This window comes from Euphorbia lathyris, chromosome 1, assembly GCF_963576675.1.
Source record: "Euphorbia lathyris chromosome 1, ddEupLath1.1, whole genome shotgun sequence".
In the NCBI taxonomy this organism is placed as follows: domain Eukaryota; kingdom Viridiplantae; phylum Streptophyta; class Magnoliopsida; order Malpighiales; family Euphorbiaceae; genus Euphorbia; species Euphorbia lathyris.
The window spans coordinates 58,409,230-58,433,808 of NC_088910.1; the positions used below are offsets into that span (position 1 = coordinate 58,409,230).

At 33.2% G+C, this 24,579-nt stretch overlaps 1 protein-coding gene across 2 annotated transcripts; it reads left to right on the forward strand.

Annotated features, from left to right (window-relative positions):
* Nucleotides 1-15,368: 15,368 nt before the first annotated feature.
* Nucleotides 15,369-21,440, forward strand: LOC136234493 (protein decapping 5). 2 transcript variants are annotated; one of them, XM_066024119.1, is made up of 8 exons: nucleotides 15,369-15,735; nucleotides 16,239-16,339; nucleotides 18,130-18,201; nucleotides 18,289-19,278; nucleotides 20,008-20,073; nucleotides 20,526-20,723; nucleotides 20,829-20,939; nucleotides 21,053-21,440. In XM_066024119.1, exons 1-8 carry the CDS (start codon nucleotides 15,570-15,572, stop codon nucleotides 21,212-21,214), a joined length of 1,866 nt encoding a protein of 621 aa, XP_065880191.1. In that variant the 5' UTR covers nucleotides 15,369-15,569; the 3' UTR covers nucleotides 21,215-21,440. The 2 variants fall into 2 exon arrangements, with proteins under 2 accessions (XP_065880191.1, XP_065880192.1); XM_066024120.1 differs by having other exon boundaries at nucleotides 15,371-15,735; nucleotides 20,526-20,711.
* Nucleotides 21,441-24,579: the final 3,139 nt, after the last annotated feature.

The following is a 24,579-nucleotide window of genomic DNA, read 5'->3' on the forward strand; positions in this document are numbered from 1 at the left end:
TTGATTGATTGGTTGTTGATTCGGGGGGGGGGGGGGGGGAATGAAGAGGAAGAAAGGTTATTTATAGGAAGGATTTGCACACACTAATCACACACTTACCCACTACTCATGCCATGATTCCACTTTGCACAAAATAGGATAGTGCTTCCTTGTTTTTAGGCCTCAACTTGGCTTGTGAAGTTTGACCCGAAATTGTGTTGTGTTTCTGCAGCTGACTTCGTAAAATTCCTGCTCTCTCTGTGTTCGTCCTATGGTGCTGCTGGAGATGGATCTAGAAAGCCGAGGACGTCTACTTTCTGGATCCGAGCTCACTTCTGAAGTTCTTGAACGTTTAGCTCCCCAAATAATTTAATCAAAAGTGACCAGTGGCCTATTTCGGGTTTCCTGCACTTAGAAGTTAGTTTGATACATTTTCCCACTATGTCACCCACTAACCCATATTCTTCTCTTCTTTTGACTATTTCTTTTTTATTTTTTATTTTTATATTCTTTTATTTTTCTTTTTATTTCCTTTATTTTTACATCAAAATAATAAAAATGACAAACTATAGGTTATAATTATAACCTATGGTTTGGATACGAATAAATGTAAAAATTAGCAAACTTAGGTTATAATTGTAACCTATGGTAAAAATGTAAATAAATGTAAAAATTACATTTACCCTCAACAAGAATATTCAACATATATATAAAAAAACAGAATATTCAATGTTAAATTTAGAGGCATGTAATATAGTTTAACAATACATAAATTATAAATATGTTCTTTTATGTTAAATTATGAAGAATAAAAATCATCTTAAAGATAATAGTGAAATGACAATAGAAAAATTGTAATAAATTAATATAATGGTGATAATTCTTATTTATTGTCATGGAAATGTATTAAAATACATTACAATATCTTAATAACGTCACTGTAAAATAAAAATATCTAACATAATCTAGATTGTCACATTTTTCCTATTATATTATGATGAATAAAAATTACTATATATAATGATGACATAAAATCGTCACCGGTTAACATAATGTAACGTTGCTTATATAATGTCGTGGAAACTCGTTAAAATACATGACAATATCTTAATAACGTCACTATAAAAAAAATGTGGCAGAATTTATGTCTCACATTCATTTCTGTTATATTATGACGATTATAAATAGTCATAAAAATTATTATATATGATGACAATATAAAATCATCATCAATTAACATAATGAAGACAATTATTATAAATCATCATAGAATCAGATTAAAATACATGATAATATCTACTAACATCACCATAAATTTATATATGTGATGAAATTTAATTACATTGTCACATTCATGTTTATTAAATTGTGATGAATAAGAAATGTCACAAAAATAGTTTTTTACCATGACGATATAATTGTGTTACTAATTAACTGTATTTCGTCAAAAAAAAATCCCTCCAAATTTGTAGTGACGACCATTCATATATCGTCATAATAATATTACAATGCATTACGATATTTAAATAATATCACAATAGATAATAATAAATGACAAAATCTTATTTGTATCCGTTTGTTCGAATTAAGTTATTACAAATTAAAGTGTCGTAAAAAGTATTTCTTACAATGATGATATATTTGTCTCCAATTATTCTCATTTCGTCACAAAAAAGTTTTCCCTCGAACTTTACTATACTAAATTTTGCCTCCAAAACTATAGGTTATGATATTTTTCTTATCGTAATAAAATATATATAATGGTGACGAATTGATAGAACAATGGAGACGTTTGTGGAAATTGTCATGAGATACTTTAAAATAATGACGAAATGTAAAATTTGTAATGTTTAAGGGATTATTAGTGATGAAATTATGTTCGTAGAAAACAAAAATCGTCATAAAATGTCATATTTCTTGTAGTGAGGGAAAGCCTCATTTATCAACTCTAGTAGATCCCCAAATGCAGATTCAGTAATTCCATGAATACACTTTAAAAGATAAAGCCTAACTATGAAACTTAATCGAGAGAATTTCTTGCACCCGGGATACAAGGGTTGTTTTCCCTCCTCGACAAGTCGATAAAACTTTCTTGCATCTACATTCGGCTCTTCCTTCAGTCCATCTTCATTTGTTTCTTCATTATTTTCCATATGTCGATGAGTATCATGCAACATCGTATCAAGATCATCTCCAAAACCCATGTCCGTCTCACAATCCAACTCATTGTTATTGTCTTTGAAATTGGGACATGAAACGTAATAAATCCATTGGGTATACATTGGAGAATGACCATTGCTAATCAAATGATCATAGATAGCATTTCTACAATGCCATTGACAATTTGTACATTTTTTACATGGGCACTTGAGTTCGTTTCTTACGGTGAAATTGGAAAAGGCATTTTCTATAAAAGTTTTCACCCCATTCATATATCCTTCACTGTACTTTGGAAGATTTAGCCAAATCTTATCTTCATCACCCATTACTACATATTTGTTCCAAAACAACAAAGGTGATGTCAAAAGAGTGAATTCAACTTTTTAATACTTTTAATAGTTAAGCATAAGACTAGGTACGAGGTATAAAATATAGGCATATCAATGGGAGGATTGCTTAGATTTTTTTAACAAGTGTTGATAGATAAATTAAAAGAAAGAAAATAGCTAATTTTAAGAGTCAAAAGGTCATTTTCAACAAGTTCATGGGTAAATACGATGTTTTTAAAGTATAAGGCGGCAATTTACTTTTCTAGACAAATACATGGATCTGGAGATCTATTTGGGCAAACTTGACAGGTAAATCTACTTATAGGGAGTAAAGCTCACCAATAAGCCAATAGCATAAGATGATTTTAATATGTATCATGCTACTTAGGAAACTCTAAGAAAAATCCAAGAATAGAGAATCAAAACAATGAAAAGCTTAAGTATAACATATCAACTATATGTGTGTAATGAGTAAGTGGATTTCTTCCTACCTATTGGGTCCTAGCAGTTTTTGTTAAAAAAAGTGTAATTCTATCAATATATGCTTTTTTCATATATAATAGGAATAATTATTTTGGCCAAATAACAGTTTGTGTTAGAGAAAAAAGTGTAATTCTTGTGGAGTGGAGAATTTCTTTGTTATTATTTCAAAGCAACAAATTCTGCTTATCGATAACCCCAACTAAAAAAATAAAGACAGCAAGAAAATTCATGTTTTTCCTATCAATTTACATCACCACAACTTAACTATCAACTCAAAATGCAGTTTGCTTCGATATCGGTAAGATTTTCACAAATATATATATATATATATATATATATATAACATTAATACAATGCAAGTACAAATCATAAGAGAACTGCATCAATAACCATTTTAGCTTAGTTGATTTCTTATTAAAAATTGTACGTCAATAAAAATGACCAAACTGATAAGAACAATAAAGGCAGTGGCGGATCCAGGAATCGACGTCCGGGGGGGGGGGGGCTGATTTTAGTCCGATTATTGGGAGTAATTTTTCGAAGTCCAGTCCGTGAGGGGTGAATTTTTTTTAAGCTTTTAGCACACTTAAACTTTATGGTTTTGGTATGTTAGCTAAAAATTGTAACATTTTCACACTTTTTTTTTATTTTTAGCTATAATTTTTTTATAATTTTCATAAAATTTAATTTCGAAATTAAGTTAAATTGAATCTCAAAATAAGAAATTGATTTGTTTTATAGAAAAGAGATAATAAATTCTTAAAATTAGAGATATAATAAAAATAACTTCATATAAAAACAAAAAATGAGTTTGGTGTGGTTTAAACCCATGACTTCACACTTTAAAACAAGACTCTTAACCAACTCAACTACTTTACACTTTTGAGATAATACTATATAGGTTAAATATATACTAATATTTGGGGGGGGGGGGGGGGGCTACACGGGACAAAAATAACGACACTCAAGGGCGGAGCTGATGGCCGGGGGGGCTTCAGCCCCTTCGGGCTCTGGGCTGGATCCGCCCCTGAATAAAGGAATAGGAATAATAATTATGCATATGAGAAAGACCAATCTAATAATAATGACCAAACTCATTTAAGGTTTCAGCAAGATAAGTTAAAGATTTACCTGTGAATCAAGTTGATCAATATGAGCACACTAATGGAATTGATAAAGAAGCCATTTCCTCACGAGCGCATTGAATTAACAAATAGAAAAAAACAGAACTTATTATGAAGAAATTTTGAATAAATTAAATGTGTGTGGATAATGACATCCTACCCCATCTTTGTAAGTTTTACTTTCAGTTTTCTAATTTCAACAACTAATCTGAAGATTGATTACATTTAGATTCTTCTAAAAAACTCTGACACCACTTTGAGATAAGACTCTATTTTCTCTCATTGAGAGTAGTTGGAGCAAGGACTAAGCTAATTACAGGAAATTTCATACAAAAAAACTAGTCATAATCCTCTTAATCATACAAAAAAATGACAGTTTGATAAATTGACATGGAGAATTTGCAGAGACAGTTTGATAAACTGGTAGATAAAAAACACACTTCAGCTTGGAGCAGTGGATGGAAGAAACTTAGCAAATTCACTAAGATGACATTTATGGAAAAGGCAAAAAGCATCCTGAGCGCATAATCTTCCAATTTTCAGTGTACTCGGCCTATTATCTTTTATTTGAATACATCCAGCCCCTAATTTTTATTTTATTTTTTTAGTGTATTAAGCTCTTAAACTAACAGAATGGTAAAACAACCTCTTTCAAAGAACGATAATTAATTTTAACCTATCACAGACTGACACATAGTAGGGGAGAAAAGTTCGATGTCAAGTGATCTCATCGTTCCTTTATCAGACACCATCTTCTTCTTCATTCTCTAATCCTGACAACTATGTATGAATGATCAAAATTGCAAAAAAAAAAAAAGACTACTCTGATTGAGCTATTCAACTGCAACTACTCTTTAACCCGGTAGAATGCATTCACCACACAAGAGACAAATGGAAAGGTTAAAAGATAGTTCAGACTGAGGTGATCTTATGAAAACCTTCTATTTCTTTGCGAGAGTTTGTTTAATAATTCTGTTAGTTAAGGGCTTAAAACACTTAAAAATAAAAGATTGGGGGCTTGATGTATCCAAATAAAAGATCAGGGATAATGCACCGAAAATTGAAAGATGAGGGCCTCAAAATGTTTTTTGTCTATGCAAAACCATGAAATTGGATCTCAAGTTGCAGCTGCAGTAGAACAGACTAGAAAAACACCAAAAGGGTGGAGAAGTTCAATTTTATGAGAGTTAAGAGATTTCATTTGATTAAATATTGATTTTACTTTCATTTTTTATTCATTTGGAAGTGTTCTTTCTATTGTTTTTTATATGTTTCATGTGAATAAACTAGCACAATTGTCATGTCATCTGTGAGTTTATCAATTATTTATTTAAACTAAAATTGGTTTTTAAGGTTTGAAATTGGTTAATGCTTTATAGTTCCCGATATAGACAATTAAACAATAAATGGTGTTACTTTTAAGCTTTATCTGTATTACGCAAATAATCACTTTTGGCTTATCTAAATTATTGAACCTCATTTTTCCTACATCTCTTCTTAATTACACAGATTGCAATCAAGGTTAAGGTTCATATGACAATATATATATATATATACACTATAGAAATAAAAACAAACAAATACATTTTGGCCGAAAAGAAACAACTAATGTCTCTGAATGTTAACAGAAACTTAGTATATGAGCTGCTATAATACCAACATATAGTAATCAAAGAAGATGAAAGAAACTAGGGAAGAAAGCTTACCGATAATTAGAACACAGAGAGGCCACAGAGTAAGAGATAGGTCGGACTAGACGTTGACGACGACAGACCGAACTAGCTAAATCGGAGTAAGAGATAAATTAGGTTTAGAAAATTGAAAGAGAGAAGAGCGAGAGAGATGGAGAAATTAGACAGAAAATAAGATTCAGATTGCTGAGGTGAACTTCCTAGTCGGAGAAGAACTTAGAAGCTTAGGTTTTGTTTTTGATGGAAAGGCAAAGTTGAGAATAAAATTTGCGCCAAACTAATTTTTGTTCTTCCTTCTTTTACCGCCAAATCTAAAATATTTTATGTTTATAATTTTTTATTTTTTATGGGATAAAATGTAAAAATACCTAGTCATGAGCAATTTTACCCTTAACGTTTAAAATGATGCAATTGTACCCCTAAAATTGACAAATCGTGTCAATTTCAGACATTATTATAAAACACATATGTTTTATTCTTTATTCTGCACCAACTGCATATCAATTGGTTCTAAAAAAGATTTCATATTTTTGTGATTTAATAATAAAATTGGAGGTTAATATTTATAAATTTAGCGTAGGTATTTAATATTTTTTGCCCAGCTCATACAAAAGACAGTATATTTTTAATTATTTTATTTTATTTTTTTCATGTCTAATCATATGCTTATGAATTAATACTAATAAATGGTAAAATGACGCACATATGAAGTGTAGATGGAAAGATTCATAACCGAAAAGATAGTTTGATGAATATTTCTCAAATTGACCCTATTTGTCAACTTTATGGGTAAAATTGGTCTTGGCTGCCAATGTTAGGGGGAAAATCGCACTATTTTAGACGATAGGGGTAAAATTGTTGTTTACCGTAAACGTTAGGGGTATTTTTGCACCGTATCCATTTTTTTACAATGTTGCAATTTAATAATATATATAGTAACACACGTAAATAGTGTTACGATATATCAAGTTTAAATTGGTTTAATATGTTTACTGTAACACTTCATAAATAGTGTTATAGTAGACCAATTTCATGATAAAATTTGTAACATAATTTAAGTAGCACATCTATTTTGTGTTACGGTAGGCTATCTATGGTGTAGTAATGGATCTAAATATGTAAATGAGTCTTTCAATTGAGCCAATTTTATAATTTATCATTTTTAATAGCAATCGTCTAATTGAAAAACTTCATAAAACTAGTATTTTTCTAAATAAGTATTTTTAGCTTAATTCGCTTTCTCAATTACAAATTTTCATCAAATACCACTATTAGAAGTTTTGACTAGTCAAACGTCTAAAAGTGGTCAAAACTTCTAATTCTACTCCAAACCTCTATGTTGAATAGAGATGAATTAACGATTGTTTTAACGTTAACTTTTACTAAAAGGAAAAATTCAAAAAATAGTTTGGGAGTTGGTTATTTGGAAATTGAAATCCAATCAGTTACAACACTTCAAAAGCGTTGACTTTATATGGAAGATCGTTGCCTTTACTGTTAAGAGTTGGTTATTTGGGAGCTTAATGCAATCAATTGCAACGATTTAGTAGCATTGCATTTATCTCGAAGTTGATCTAAAACGTTACAATACTTTAGAAGTGTTTCCTTAGTCTATGTAATTATATTTTTTTTGAAGCAAAGTGATTTTTTTTACTTTTCTAAATTTATCTTTTACTTTTTTTAATCTCTGAAACTTTCAGTTTTGTCCCTCTTGTTCTTCTTCCGGTGATAACTTCTATACATGGTTCGAGTTCATCCATATTTCTATTTTATCTGTGCTCGTCCATATTTCTATTTTATCTTGGAAACCGATAGTCAATTGTGACTAAATATGCCTTAAAGAAACTAATATAATTAGGCCTCATATGATTTTTTTTTAACTTTTAAGTCGTCGTCGAAAGGTTAAAAGAATTTTTATAATTTTAATCGAATTTTTAAAGTAATTTCAGATAAATTATATTCTTATGTTTTTATTTTATTTTCAATTCTATTTATTAAACAAGGGTAAAATAGAGTTATCATATCTTAATAAGTTTATCTATGTCCAATAGACGATAGGGTACATAATCAAATTTTCTAACCATATCAAACTAATAGCTTTGATTCAATATTATTGCACTTTTGCATGTTCATCAAGGATCAAGGCGAGACCAGCGATCGACGATCCCACTTTGATACTTTATTTAGTAGAGTTTAGGAAGGAAATCACTAAGCAATTGAATGAGAATTGCGATAGATGTATATATACCATGACTATGATGTCGTGTTCTATTTATAGGGTGCAAGGGGTAATTCTGGTAATTGATTTTGAGTGTGTGCCCTAGCTTCTTTGGATAAAAAATATCGTCTCCAAAATAGCGGATGTAATTTAGGCAACTTGTAATATGTCCAAATTGCAATCCTGAATTCTAGGCGTGAATCAATGCTCCTATTCCGAGGTACAGTCAGAGTGCCTCTCATCGGCCACACGTCCTAGTGGTTATTCATTCTAGTACTATTTGATATGAAGGCTCTCATTGCTTCACATAACCTTGATTGATTACATCTGATATATTCACATGATGTTTAGAGGTTTTTATGAAAGCGATTTTTGACAAAATTATTATATTCCCACAAAATATGTTTGTTTAATATTATTTTCATCTCTATAATATTATTTTTTGAATAATTTTTTATCCGCTCAATAAGTTATTGTACTTAATTTTTATTTTATTTTTTATTATTTTTTATTAATTTTTTTATTACGTTTATCACTGGTATAATTTATTTATTAATTTATTCAAAATATGTTCATATTAAATATTTTATGTATCAACAATAACAATTTATCACAATTTTAATAAAAATTAATTATTAAACATCTAATAGCAAACATTGGTGACATTGTTGACTCATAGGTCTAGTCAAGATGAGAACCCGAATCTGTCTCACAGGATGAGATATTGGTGACATTATTGACTCGTAGGTCTAGTCAAGTTCATCAAATCCCAACGAAGTTTGGATTTCTAGTGGGAAATGATGGAACTCGAATTTGTCTCACAAGTTGAGACATTGGTGACACTACTAACTTATAGGTCTGGTCGAGTTCATCAAATCCCAAATAGATTTGGTTTTCTAGTGGGAACCGATGAAATCCCAAAGAGATTTGGATTTCTAGTGGGAGACAGCAAAGAGATTCTTGTGTTAGACAATGAATCGATGACTTATGAGAAGGCTCTTGTAAGCCTGTACATGTAAACTAGTGGGATCTTGGTCGTTTACTTAGTATTATATATCGATGATATTATAATAATGGAAACAAAGTAGCTATGCTGCAATCGGTGAAAATTTTGATTATCGGATAAAATTCTCTATAATAGACTTAGGAGAAGCAGCTTACATATTACGGATTAAGATCAATGGAGATAGATTAAGAAGACTACTTGACCCCTCCAAGTCTACATACGTTGCCAAAGTTCTCAAAGCGTTTTGCACTAGACCTAACATCACTTTTGTTTTAAGCATGACAAAGTCGATTATAGGTCAATCGGAGTGATGGTCACTAGATTGTTGTCAATAACATTCTTAAGTACTTAAAATGACTGAAGATATGTTTTGGGTATATGGAGATGAAAATTTGAAAGTTGGAGACTTTTAGATACAAGTCATCAATCAGATAAAGATAATCTTACAGAATACAAGTTTATTCTAAAAGAGGTACGGTTAGCTGGAATAGTTCCGAGCAGCAAATCATGGTCGAGCCAAAAGATTAAATCAGAGTATATAGCAGTTTCGGAAGCAGCTAAAAGGAAGTTTGGAATGAAAGTTCATAAATGAACTAGGCGTGGTACTTAACATTGTTAATGAGATTAACAATAGAGTTGTTGCTCTTGCTAAAAGGACCTGCAGTCTCATAATACGTCCAAACACTACCTCAATCGTTACTATCTCTTCCGAGAGATAACAACCAGAGTAGATGTGAGAATTAAAGAGTGTCCACCAAGGGACAATCTTATAAATCCATTTAAAGAATGCCTTATCCCAAAAGGTTCATGATCGTCATGCGAACGCTTATGGGAATGTTTTAAGAAATAATTGGCTTTAGTCCAAGTGGGAGATGTTGGGGTTTAGTGTCACATAGACAATTCTTGTAGGATATATAAACTATTTGTAAATGAATTGTTCATTATCATTTGTTTTATAAGATATAGTAAATTAAACTATATAAAGGCATTAATCTTTTATCAGAAATGATTAAGTCAAATAAAAGAAATCCCAAGTTTATTTAAGTGATCATAAAGTGTTCATACAAGCATGAAGTGAGACTATACTTTATAATAAGTCAATAAACTTAAAATCAACCCAAGTCAAGTAATATGTTAAATGGGTTGGCATATTACTATTGAAACTTGCATGTAACGGTGTTTTCTATCGAGATAGACAACTGATCTCACAAGCTTTAGATATGGAGATATCTAGACAATTGCATGGATCCGGTGAAGGAGTTTATTAGGACTGGGACCAGACTTGAGATAAAAGTATGGATAGATTTATCTAAGTGTCAACTATATATCTCATTGGTGTTAGTAGGTATAAGTAATCCTCAAACTCAAACAATCATTAATTAGTGATTCTAGATTATGGAGTGTGATGCTTTGATTCTATGCAAGCACGATCCACTACAGGGGAGGCCTTGGGGTGTGTGAGAGCAGGGTTGGGTATCACATAAAGTAATTGCAGGATAGTTAATGTTAGATTGAGCATTCATCACTCCTGATACATATGAGATATATCCAAAGGGCCGTTTGTGGTGAATTGACTAAAATCCTTGCAAGGTGATAGAGTTAAGAGTATAAATGGAGATTTCACTTATCTTTCAAAGTTTATTCCACTTGGACAAGTATAACATACTCTTCGTTATATGTAACATAACATGACACGTTCCATGGTTATAAGAATTGTCTGAAGGATATAAATGATGAAGGATCGAATTATACTGGACCTAATAAGGAAAGATAAACATCAGTATTCAACTTGGCTTCTTATCACACTGGGGGAATGTCTAAGGTTCTGATAGTAACAACTCTCGAAGTCATTCCGTTATATATAAGTTGAAATTAATCAGGTTAAATTAATTCCAATAAATATATACGGCTAGCAGCGATAAGAACCTAATGGGTCGCACATGGGACTTGGAATCACAGAACAGAATGCTAATTAAGAGAGAGGAAGTATATGGGCCGAATTTTGTACATTAGAGATGAAATATTTTAATTGATGATTATAATTAGATTATGGTTATAATTAAATTATCTGATTATGGGATAATATCGATTAGAAGGTTTAATATGATTATATCTGTAATTAATTAAATCTCTAACATAAATAAATATCTAATTAGGATTATAATTATTATCTAGTTATATTAAGATATAAATAAAGATACTGATTATATTTATTTATTTATCTAATTAGAAATCCTATTTGGAAAGGGATTCTAATTAATTAAATCCCTAACATAAATAAATATTTAATTAGATTTGATTATCATTTATTTATTTATAGGAAAAATTATAAAATTGGGTCAAATAGGAGACCCATTTATATTTTTAACCCATTACTCAACCTACTACATATCTAGACTATGTTTATGTAATTTTCCCAAAATACCCTCACCCTTTCATCTTCCCCCTTCCCCTTTCTCTTCATTACGTGAATGGTTGCTCTCCCAGACCTTTGATCTCCCACTCTTCCTTTATATTTCGCGAAATCTGCACCATTTCTCTACATCACCATGTCTTCTCTTCTTTCTCTCTTCATCTCTTGATTCTTCATCTTCCTATTCTTATAAAACGAAACCATGGTTCTTCATCTTCCTATTCCTGCTCGTTTCTTGGTTTCTTTCTTCTTGTGACCATCGAAGAAATGGTTATTCTACGTTATTTTCATTGTTTTTTCCAGTTTATCATAATGTTATTGACGATTTTAATGGTGAAAGGCGGGAAAAATATAAGTATCTACTGTTTTCTCTTTGTTTTTCCAGAAAATCACTTCGCATAATCTGGTTTCATGAAGGTATGCGATGAGAAAGAACCTAAAACGTGACGATCTACTTCGCGAAAACGGATTACGCGAAGTCTGCGAGTAGAAAAGTTCATGATTTTCACTCGCAGACTTTGCGTAATCCATTTTTGTGAAGTAAATCATCACGTTTCAGACCTCACAGACTTCGCGAAATCATCGATTCGCGAAGTAAAATCATCCTCTTCCTTGCACATTTATATTCGCATGCTTCGCGAATCCTCATTTCGCGAAGCCAAATCGTCCTTTTTTCTGCCTAACACGATTAAATTTTTCTGAAGGTGGTTAGGCGGCGTACTGGGGGTGTAGAGGAGACGACTTTCCTTCTTATACAAGGAGAAATTCCCATCAAGATTGGTCATATTCACTTTGAAATGATTAGTTAGGAGTTATTGTGCCAATTTTTTGTGTATCATGTGAAACGTCCATCCCAAAAGGCCTAGACTTCCATTTATCATCCCAAAAGGTCTGGACTTCCAGTACAGGGAGAAATTTCCATCCAGATTCGTCACGTTCACTTTAAAATGATTAGTTAGGAGTTTATTGTGGCAATCTTATTGTAAATTTTGATAATGTTATGATTTTAATGTTGTTATTGTGGCAATCTTGTTGTAAATTTTGATAATGTTATGATTTTAATGTTAGAATCTCTTATGGTTTGGCCCTTTTTGTTATATACCACTTCATGAATTTTGTAAAAAACACATCTAGACTTCGCATATTGAGAAATATACGAATTAAAATCATCAACTAAACCAAACATTATCTTCACAAATTTCGCATATTGCGAAATCTGCGAAGTAAGACGGGAGGGAGACATACGCGCCGTAAAATTACAAACATATTGAGGTGTATTTTGAGAAAGTCACACAAACATAGTCTAGATATATAGTAGGTTGGGTAATGGATTAAAAATGTAAATGGGTCTCCCATTTGACCCAATTTTATAATTTTCCCTTATTTATATTAAGATATAGATATAGATAATGATAATATTTATTTATTTATCTGCTAGCAAACCTATTTGGAATAGGATTCTAATTAAGTGATTAAAACCTAATGTGATTAGGGTTACTATTTAGAAGACTATAAATAAGTCCCTATACCTATGAATTTCGACGAGTGCATATTCAAGAGGCTAAGAATTTCTTCCGGCTTCATCTCGTCTTAATTACTCTTTCGTTTACTCTCTCTTTGATCTCGTGTCGATTCCTTTAGAGGCAATCAATTTAGATTGCTATTCATTGGTTGATTACTAACCGTTTTCTTTTCTGTTGATTTCATTGTTCGTGAAACACGGTTGAGAAGTTGTGGACACTTCGTTTACAACGGTAGATAGATCTTCAAAAAGGTACACTCGTTTAATCCCTCTTTATATGAAATAACGATTAACGGATATTGGGAAAAGGGAAATAGATAAAATAGATAAAATATTTATATTTCCGATGCGTCTAGGCTTATATATTTTCTTTTAGATTATTATTTCAATAATAATAAAAAAATTAAACTTATAAAATAAAAAAAATATATATAAAAGAATGTAAAATATGTGTAATTCGATATTGTTCGATTTTTTTACATTTTTTGTCAAACCGAGCTGAATACTGAAATATACTTAAAAGTAAAACCGATATCAAACCGAAATGTTAAAAACCGAATTCAATCGGTTTAGTTTGATATACGATTTAAGTCGAACGATGCACACCCCTATGCCTGAGTTAGCAGAAACCCAAATTAAGCAATAGGTTAAAGGGAAAATAACACAGAAATTCTTCTTTTAAAAACTATTTACAACTATGTCAAGTCATAATTCTGGATTATGTCAAACTAGTAAAAGCAGTACTTTTAATATATTTTAAGGATTATAATTTATAATTAGAAGTCTATAATATATTTTCTAGGGTTTATGATTTATGAATTGGTGTCTAGATTTTTTAAATTATGGTGTAAAATCATAATATATAGAGAATAATGACATATTAAGAATTACGTTTGGTGATATAACTTAGTTGTAATTAGGGCTGGGCGCAGTTTGGTCCAGTTCGGGGATTCAAGAATCTCTAAGATTGGATTGAACTCCGGGGATCCTAAAAGTGAATCTTCAGGATTGGATTGAAAATTTCGGTCCGGTCCAATTCGGAGATTCGGGGATTCAGTTCCGGTCCAATCCAGTACAGTTATTTGACGAGTTAAATAATAAAATACATATACTTTTACCAAAAATAAATTAAAAACATAATTTACAAGATAATAAATATATAAAATTCTTAATAAAAAATAAATAACATGTGTTTACAATGCCAAATATTAATTTCAACCTAAATAAAGTAATTGGTGAATCGAATTGCTAAAGAACAAATGAGTAACTTAGTTTCAAGATTAACAATTTTAACATCTTAACACATGCAAATCTTAAGAAATGTACAACTTAAGCTAAGTAGCAACAAATTAAAGTACAATAGTAGAAAAAACTTGACCAGATTCTAACGAGTTAAAATTCAATAACAGAAATCAAAATTTGACTAAAGTCAAACACTACCAAATTAATTGATCTGTTTTGAGTATCATATGTACATAAATTTTAGGATTTAACCACCAACCAAAAGAATTATTAGAAGAAATAATACTTGAAATTGAAATGACAAACAATTAGATTTCACTTTAAAAAGAAAATTGAGGAGATGATGTCAGAACTAGGATTCTCGTGAACTCGAATTTTAGAATAGGAAGAAAAAAAGAATAAGAATAGAGAGAATAGAGAGAAGAATATAGAAGAAAAAAAAGATTTCAGTAACCAATTGCATAATCAATTAGTATCAGCTGATTCTCTTAAATAGGAAACGGGACAAAGAAAGTATAGTTGGCCTAACAAATCATCGCCCTAATAATTCTAACATACCTTAAATAAGAATAAGAAATATAACATACCTTAAATCACCATAATAATTCTAACCTACCTTAAATAAGAATAGAAAATACAACCTACATTAAATAAAAGTAGGAATCACAACATTTCACTAAATAGGAAAAAATAAAACTTCATATAAATTATAAATTTAATATGATAAATTTTTCGTTCTTTCAATCTAGTTCGGTCCAGTCCAATCCAATTCGGTTATCGGTCTAGTTCTGGATAATTCCGATCCAGTTCGGTTCAGTTCTTTGATAAAAAGTCAACAGTCCAGTTCGGTCCAGTTCTTTGAAAAAAAGTCAACAGTTCGGTCCAATTCCGAATAATTTTTTTACTCGGATATTTGATCCAATTCAGTTTCTCCAAGGTTCGCATTTAACCCTAGTTGTAATTTTATATTTAATTATGATATTTATGTATTTGACCCGTTAATAAATCCAGATCCGATTAAGAATTCAATCCTCAATCGGACCCAAATGGGGCAAAATCCCTAAATCCGCTCATGACCGAACTTCTCCTCATATTCCACTGAAAAGACCACAAAGTCCAAGTCAGTCCAAGTGGCTGTCCCTCATTGGTTAGCCATTATAAGCGAAAGTGAAATTACCAAATACCGCTACGAAAAGCTTCAGAGATATTATTAGAGATGGTCGGTTTCCGCAAACAGGAACCTGTAATCGCAAAGATAACCTAAACCCTAGCTCCCCTTTTTCCTCCTCTCTCTGGCTTCAGACTTCAGTTTCTGGTCGTTTCTACCTTGATCTCTCTTTCGACATATGCTTTTTTCTCTGTAGGTGTAGATTAAGATTGGAGTAAACAGAAAATTTCGGTTATGGCTACGGATAATACTAACAATACGGCGTCGACTTCGAGATCCAATTCGACAGCCGATTCCTACATTGGGAGCTTGATAAGCTTGACTTCTAAGAGCGAGATCAGATATGAAGGCGTCCTCTACAATATTAACACAGATGAGTCCAGTATTGGATTGAAAAACGGTACCATTCCCTCGCCCTAATTTTTTTTATTCCATTTGGTTTTGCGGTATTTCGATTTCGTATTTTCAATATTCTAGTCCTTTTGTTACCTGTAATTGACTTGTTTATCTTTTCTGGATATTTCATTTAACTGTCCTTTTTGCTTCAACATGATTTGGGCTTCCATTGTTGAAATGCGTGCGATTGTATAAATCCAGTTTGATGGTTTTATACTCTTAGCATAGTTATACTAATACTGCATTTGCTTGTTTGTTTAGCTGTTCAAATAATTAGAGGTGGAAATGAATATAAATCTTACTTTGAAGCATTTTTTACGTTTTCAGAATGGTGTATTTCAGATACAGAGCAAAGGTTTACATCATAGACAATATCTATTTAAATGATTTTAGTATTTAAGTCTACTGTCTGATATGATATGTTTTGGTGGCTGTTCACATGACTTCATCATCTATTTACCTTCAACTGTATAATATATTTAGCCAGTTGCTTTTCTGTGTTGGCAGTGCGATCATTTGGAACAGAAGGGCGGAAGAAAGATGGTCCGCAAATCCCACCTAGTGACAAAGTTTATGAGTACATACTTTTCCGTGGAAGTGACATCAAGGTATCATTTATTCATGAATTGCTATTAGCTACTAAACACGCTCCAGTAGTTATCATTTGAAAACTATCAATGAAGTTCAAAACTTGTCAAAATTGCTACCTTGGATGCGATAAAAAAGGGCGTCTGGTATACATCTATGTAAATATAAGTTATATATCTTACTTTTTGTGAACTAACTTCACTATAAAGCGGAAGCATAAGCTGGCTTTTCTGTTGGTGATGATAGTTTAATTGATCAGGTCCTATTGTTTTTGGCCTTAAATTGAGTTGCACAACTTGGTGTTCTCCTTTAATTAGTTCAAACACTGTAGTATGATTGTCCCTTTCATTGATGTTGGGAGCTGTCCATGGTTTATATTGGCTGGTATTATTATGATGGTTGTAGTAGATCTTCTAAATTTGGCATCTCTTAGAATGTGTTGAAGGAATCTCAGGATCTTGGAAACTAAATTATTTCAAGAAATTCCTTTGATCTGAATCAAACTTTGGGTGCTCATCTTCATTGGTTGTCTTCTACCTTGTGTGTCTGAACAGCTGAAGTTGAAGATTTCAAGACTCTTACTACCATTTAATATTTAGAGAGAATGCGATATCCCGTCTTGGATATTTTTCAACTTAACAGTTCATTTTTTTCTCTTAAAACTTTTCTTCTACTTGGTTTTCTCCAACTTACAGTCACCATAGTTATCAAAGGCGCGCCCAGGCTCAAAATGAATTCGGCCCCAGGCATGTTGCCGGAGAAGCCAAAAGGCGGGTTCTGTTCACGAGGCACACCCCTTGCCTGAGGAATGCCTTGGTGCAAATTTAGAAGCTGCATTGTTTTTTAGTCCAAGTTGAAAATATGATGTTTTAAACTCAGTCCTTTACTATCTATATGATCTCAGCTGAAATTAAATTAGAACAAAAATAAATAAGTAAAAAAGGGAAGAAGATTTGGACGGCAGAAATATCGCAAAGAAGAAGACAAAAAAGTGCCACTCCATTTCGAAGAGTTTAGAGATATTGCAAATGGAGACTTCGATGAAAAGTAGCTATTAGACTATTAGTTAATTGACTTGGGGTTTGGTTGAACTTTAGTCTTTAGGTTCAGAATTTTTTTTATTATGAACTATGATTATGGAAGAGTTAGTAGTTAATTTGGAGTTTATTTCATTCATTTTATGATTAAAAAGTAGCTATTAGACTATTAGTTAATTGACTTGGGGTTTGGTTGAACTTTAGTCTTTAGGTTCAGAATTTTTTTTATTATGAACTATGATTATGGAAGAGTTAGTAGTTAATTTGGAGTTTATTTCATTCATTTTATGATTAAGATTATGGATAACTGGATATGGTTTAGTATTTGACTATTTGTTGCACTTTTGAAATGTTAGTTGTTATTTTTGATTTTATATGCTATTTTTCTTCAGTGTGCCTCATGTTGCTCAGACACAGCAACACGCCCATCTGCAATGACTATGGAAGCCACTCATTCAACCATATTGTGTTTAATTAGTCTATACCCTATTTTGTTCCAAATTAACTCTAAAAATTTGTATGAAGCATTTCTCAGCTCCCTGCCCCACAAGAAGGAAAATAACTCCCTTTAAAGTTGTTGTTAGTTTTGTTGTTTAATGTGGCGAGACTCGGATTAGCGTGATACTCATGTAGGTTATTATATGTATTATCTGAAACTTGATGGCCTAACTGTTGAAGCTTATGCTAAGTCCTAATTTGCATAGTTAGGCAATCTCTGATTTCATTGTACATGCTCTGCAAAACCCTGAATTTCTTGTTTTCTGTGTTTGCAGGACTTGCAGGTTAAGTCTTCTCCCCCTGTTCAGCCTGCACCACCTATAAATAATGATCCAGCTATTATACAGGTAATATAAGTTTTAGTTACTTGATATATAATTCAAGTTGACCCATTATCATTAACTGCACTCTAAAAATTCTCATCTCTTATGTAGTCTCACTATCCTCGCCCCGTTTCTACTTCTGCAAACTTACCACCTGCTGTTAGTGGGTCATTGAGTGATATTGGTTCTCATAGTGCACAAATTGGAATACCTGGTTCTAATTTCCAAGGTGGCCTGCCTTTATATCAACCTGGTGGAAATTTGGGAACATGGGGAGCTTCACCTCCTCCCCCTAGTGCAAATGGTAGTGGGCTTGCTATGCCAATGTATTGGCAAGGATATTATGCTCCAAATGGGCTTCCTCAATTGCACCAGCAATCTCTGCTTCGACCACCTCCTGGGCTGTCAATGCCTCCTTCCATGCAGCAACCCATGCAGCAAACCATGCAACAGCCGATGCAGTATCCCAATTATAATCCTTTACCCACTGGAGCCTCAAACTTGCAGACTTCAAACTTGCCAGCCTCAAATCTGCCAGTTTCCTTGCCGGATATTCCATCTCCTCTGCTTTCTGCCAGTAATACTAACCTGAATTTGGCACCCACTTCCTCATCACCATCAACTTTACCCCAAGTTCCCTCAGCTTCTCTTGCTTCTGAAACATTACCAAGCTTGCTTCCTAACAAGGCACCTAGTTCTGCTCTTCCTGCAGCTAATTTAAGTGTGAGCTTGCCAACACTATCTCCCTTGGTTTCATCTGGTCCAGACTTGATGTCCATTATACCACCAATCTCTAGCAAGCCTAATGCTATACCAGGTCCAACTATGCATCATCAAAACAGTGGACAATCTAGTTCTTCAATCATGGCATCTAATTCTCTTCGCGCAGAAACACCTACGCCTTCTTTAGTAACCCCAGGTCAACTATTGCATTCTGGACACAACACAATCCCTTCATCACAACCTGTGCAAACAATTCACAAGGATGTGGAAGTTGTTCAAGTATCATCAACTTCTTCAACAGAACCACCAGTACCAGTTGTTACAGAAGCTCAGCCACCAATACTCCCATTGCCTGTTTCCTCACGGTCAAGTCATAAGGTTGGTCTCCACACAAAAATATAGTCCTGCAGTTTTTTTTTTTTTTTTTTTTTTTTTTTTTTTTTGCACTTTTTGGAACTACTTGCATGATATGGGAGTTTCTGAGTATGCATGTTGCTTTGGGAAAGTTCAAAGTGTTCTATTGATGTGGCAAAATTAATGTTCAACTTGAAATTATTGTATGATTAGTTTCTTACATGTAAACGTGATTTTCTGGCTGCTCTTGCCCTTCTCCTTTATTTTTTTGGCTATTGATTTCAAATATTGGCTGAATATTGGTTTTATCTTTATTTAACTGCTATTTGTGTTTATTTTTCAATGACATGTCATCTTGAATTTTGTCCCAAAGCATAAAATAAACATGTTACGTGCTCTGCTATATAACTGTCACTACAAGAAATTTTGTGATCCCCATTTTAGATTTTTACTTTATTGCCTTTCCCTCCCTTTCTCGATCAGGATTCACCCAGAAATGCATACATTGCATGTTTTGATATGATTGTTGTTCTAATGGATTTTAACCCCTTTTTCCAATTGTAAAATGAGAAAAAATTTCCTGAGGACATGGTGCGTCAATATATGCTAAGGTTTTTTTTTTTTGGCCAACCAGCCATGGCATGTTGGTGGAGTACCTGACTGTCTGTTGACACAAGTTTTCTTTCGAGTAGTTAGACATTATTGCTTAAGGATATTTTTAAGGACTAACAATGTGTTTTTTCTGTATCCTAGCCTAATGGTGCTCCTTTCCATTCTCGTCAAGGTTACAGAGGGCGTGACAGAGGAAGAGGATCCGGGGTAATGCCTATTTTTCTTTTCAGAAAAATGTTATAGTTTTATTAAATTAAACAATAAAGTATCCAAAAAGTTCATATGCAAATTTTTATGATTTTGTTGGAGAGAGTTTCATGAGTTTCTTTATTCAGTGAAATTGTGTGGGGTGCCTGCGTATTGGGATTTTAACATATTGCTGGAGGATTTAGTTGGGAAAATTGCTTCTGTTCAATTAGTCATTGATTAATGGTTGTCTTTTGCGCCCCTGGATATACATTATTCAGCTTTATCTAATAGTATGTCTTAATATGCAACATTACCTTGTAGTTTTCTGAATTATATGCAATTTATTGGGTGGTGTTTGGCATATTCAGTCAATCTTTATGGAACTATTTTTGCTCTGCATGTTGAGTCTGTAAATGTTAGTAGTGATTGGCAGTTTTAAAATATTGATTTCAAAACATGTTCCTGTGCAGAGCTCACGTAATGTGACAAAATTTACCGAGGACTTTGATTTTACTGCAATGAATGAGAAATTCAATAAGGATGAAGTATGGGGTCATCTTGGTAAGAGTAATAGATCACTTGCGAAGGACAAAGAAGATGGTATGGCCAGTGATGAAGATGATTTACAAGATGAAGAAGATGACGAATTAACTAAGGTTGAAGTTAAGGTGGTGATGGTTTTCAACCACTCCAGCTAAATGAAATATTGACAAAAGAAAACTTTTCAATTTATGACTGCCTATTATGTTCTGATATTGCTTTTGTTGCTGCAGCCTGTTTATAACAAGGACGACTTTTTTGATACTCTCTCCTGCAATGCACTTGATCACAACTCTCAAAACGGGAGGCCCAAATTTTCAGAGCAAATGAAAATAGACACAGAGGTATATATATTTTATTTATTTATTTATTTATATATATATATATATATATTCTGCTTTATGAACATCGCTAAGATATTACACTTCATTTAACAAATTATGTTTGTCTATATTAGACATTTGGTGATTTTCCAAGGTACCGAGGAGGTCGAGGTGGTCGTGGGCCTCCACGTGGTGGTGGACGTTCTCGTGGAGGTTATTATGGAAGGGGATACGGATATGGTTATGGGTATGCTGGCAGGGGTAGAGGCCGGGGCATGCCCAACCGAGCACCTTAGGAATGACTTGGTACTACTTAGTAATGCATGCTAGTGGGTAAATTTGGAGCCCAAATGGCCATGAAGGTGAAAAACAATAGGGGGCTATGGGTGCCTCCCTGTCTTTCTGATTGTCTAGAGAATAAAGGGTAGGATGCGCTGTGTTTTCAAATTATTAATTTGTGTTGCCTTTTGTTCAACAGTTGCAGTGTAGCTAATGAAGCAGTATTATATTTCATTTGAAGAATCGGTTTAACTATAATATGATGTGATTTTGCTGCTTGCCTTGTCAATCAAAGTTCATGCATTACTCCAATTAGAGAGTGAGATATTTGTTTTTCACGTTTTCCTAAGGTTACTAGACTAACTAATCGGCTGTGAAAAGGAGAAGTTAAAGAGAAGTCTAGAAAGAGGAATTCTGCATCAGTCCCTCCCTATGGTAGATACTGGCGATGGCCTTCCCAAGGAATTTACAACGATGCCGTGATCCTAGATAACCAGAGTATCTTTGATGGAGATCCTATAGAGGAAAGCTCACAAACTAGGGCACCACTTGGCAGCAAAATCGCTACCTACAAGGAAAAGCTAGCGAACATTGAAAACTGGTTTTGAAGAGAAACATGATAGAGAATGGGAAGTGGAAATGGGAGACATTCTCATAGACAATAGTGACAAGGTTCCTAAGATATCCTTAGCTCGTGCCCAGGAGCTCCTTGCTGAGAAAATGAAGAACACAGCCATACACCGACTAATGGGGAGGAATATTGGATACAAAAGCCTCATCTTCCACCTTAGCTTCCACCTTATGAAGCTTCGGAGACCCTAAGGTTGTTTCCATCTGGTTGATGTGGGGAATAACTACTGTTTAATGAGAGTTGATTTCGTCGAGGACTACTTAAATGCTCTACTTTGGGTCCTTGGGTAATTTTTGGGCACTATCTCACAATACAACCTTAGTCACTAGCTTTCAACCTGGAATCTAACACACTCGGAGCGGTGGTAGCTTGGATTCGCATGCCCAATCTCTCTACCCACATGTACCATAAATGAATTTTGGAGAGGATAACAAGTGCAATTGGGAAAGTCCACAAAGTTTATCAAAACTCATCTTATGAACGTGCGAAGTACGCTAGATTCGTAGTTGGGTTAAACCTCACCAAACCCTTCCTCCCATGCATTGTTTTGGATGGCAGAATCTAGAGAATTGAGTATGAGGGACTTCCTTCAATTTGCTTCCACTGTGGGTATTACTGACATGTATAAGCAGCATGCCCATCAATCCCAAAGGTTAAAGTACCAACTTCAAGCGCAGCTCCGGTAAGTTCGATGAGTCCCCTTTCGACATTCAACCAACCTCTCACAGTTGAGACTGTTGCTGATTTCTGTTGGATAGTCCCAATTCTGAGGCTGGTACATGATACAGGCCATAGATGCATGTAGCTCGAAGGGCAAGACGTTAGACTCCTCATAGGAAACCAACAAGTAGCTTTGGATCCATACCTACGACTGACAAGCTCAAAATTCAGAATGGGCCACGTTTTGCCTCTTTAAAACAGGAGAACAAGGAGAACATAGGGACCAGAGGAACATTTAATGCGGCAGTAGCTCCCAAGGACAATGCAACAGATAAAACAAAATGGCTCTCTAATATGGACAAGGGTGGCAGGAAAAAGCAGGGGGGACTGGCCCTACATGAAACCCATCCATGAGCCTAAAATGAAAGATCCACTTCCCAATAGCTTGATGAATAAGGCTAATCTACAGACTAGGCTTCCACTGACTCCCTTCTCCACCAATTCACCAACCCTTAACCCAACCAAACACACGATCTCAATTATTAGGGATGGTCAGCTAGCCCATGTAGCCCACTACCCAGATATGCGAACTGGACCCAATAATGAGAACGCCCTAGACCATCCTCACGGGTCGAATGAAAAATCACCCAATGGCCTCTCATTCTCCAAAAACCTACATAAAACAATTAAAGTTAGGGATAAGGTACCAAAATAGGTTTAAGGTTTTTGAGGAAGTATCAATATAGACTTAACGTTTACAATATAATATCAATTTAGGCTCAACGTTTACAATATAGCATCAATTTAGGCCCAACGTACAAAATAACACCAATATAGGCTTAATGTTTACAAAATAATACGAATTTAAGCTTAACGTTTATAAAATATATCCAATTTAAGCTAAACGTCACAATTAAATTAACCATATTATATTCTTTTCCTATTAATTTTATATGTTATCTTTTTATTTAGTTCTATTTTCTTATTTATTATAATACAATTAATTAGTATTCTTTCCTATTAAAGCCGTATATTTGTTTTTACAACTAAATGGTTAATTAATTATATTTTATATAAATTCAGGAGGCTAACTTGACATTTTATATCAATTAAAAAAATTATCGAGAAACTTTAAAAATTCAGTAGGTCAATCAATTTTTGTATGTTTTATATGTTCGGGGCAATATTTGCCCTAAATAAACAAGTGGACCCTTATCTATTTATTTTGACTATTTTTGTCTAATTGTCGATGTTTTGCTTGCTAAAAATTCATTAATTAAAATCCAAAATACATGTCAGTATTGAAACACTAGTTAAAGTGATTGAAAAATAAATATAAGATCTTAATAGGTAAGAATACTAATTAATTGTATTATAATAAATAAGAATATAAAACTAAATAAAAAAATAACATATAAAGTTAATATGGAAAGAATATAATATGATTAATTTAATTATGACGTTTAGCTTAAATTTTATATATTTTGTAAATGTTAAGCTTAAATTAGCATTATTTTGTAAACGTTAAGCATATATTGGTGCTGTTTTGTACGTGAGGTGTAAATTGATGCTATATTATAAACGTTAAGCCTAAATTGATATTATGTTGTAAACGTTAAGTCTATATTGGTGCTATTTTGAACGTTGAGCCTAAATTGGTACTTCCTCAAAAACCTTAAGCCTATTTTAGTACCTTATCCCTTAAAGTTAAGAAAGGTAAAGGATTGTCAAACATTGTCAGTACTAACCGGGCAAAAGACATCATTTTGGAATCTTTCCACAATGTGTTGGTTCAGGCGGGGAAAGGACAGGAAGCGGAAACGGAAACCACCAGTGAGTAACCCCTTTCTCGTCTTGGCAGCTCTTCTAGGTATTTTTCCACAAATTTTAAAGCTAAGGAGGTGGAGAGGATTCTTCAAGGGTGAAAGTTAAGGAAAATTACAATAATGAAAGATGATTTACAATTGAAACAATGGTCCTATTTATAGTCGCGGTTCGGGCCCCGATTCTAACCCAATTCGTTTCCTTTTGCAGGTGGAAATAGTGGGGACAGATCGTGGTGTCATGGGGTCGGGAATCAGTCGCAGGTCA

Bases quoted from the DNA above. Each gene is read 5' to 3' on its own strand.
- LOC136234493 (XM_066024119.1), top strand. From the start codon at position 15,570: ATGGCTACGGATAATACTAACAATACGGCGTCGACTTCGAGATCCAAT. The intron at 20,074-20,525 runs GTAATGCCTATT...GTTCCTGTGCAG, and splicing joins ACAGAGGAAGAGGATCCGGG to AGCTCACGTAATGTGACAAA. The intron at 20,940-21,052 runs GTATATATATTT...TGTCTATATTAG, and splicing joins AAATGAAAATAGACACAGAG to ACATTTGGTGATTTTCCAAG.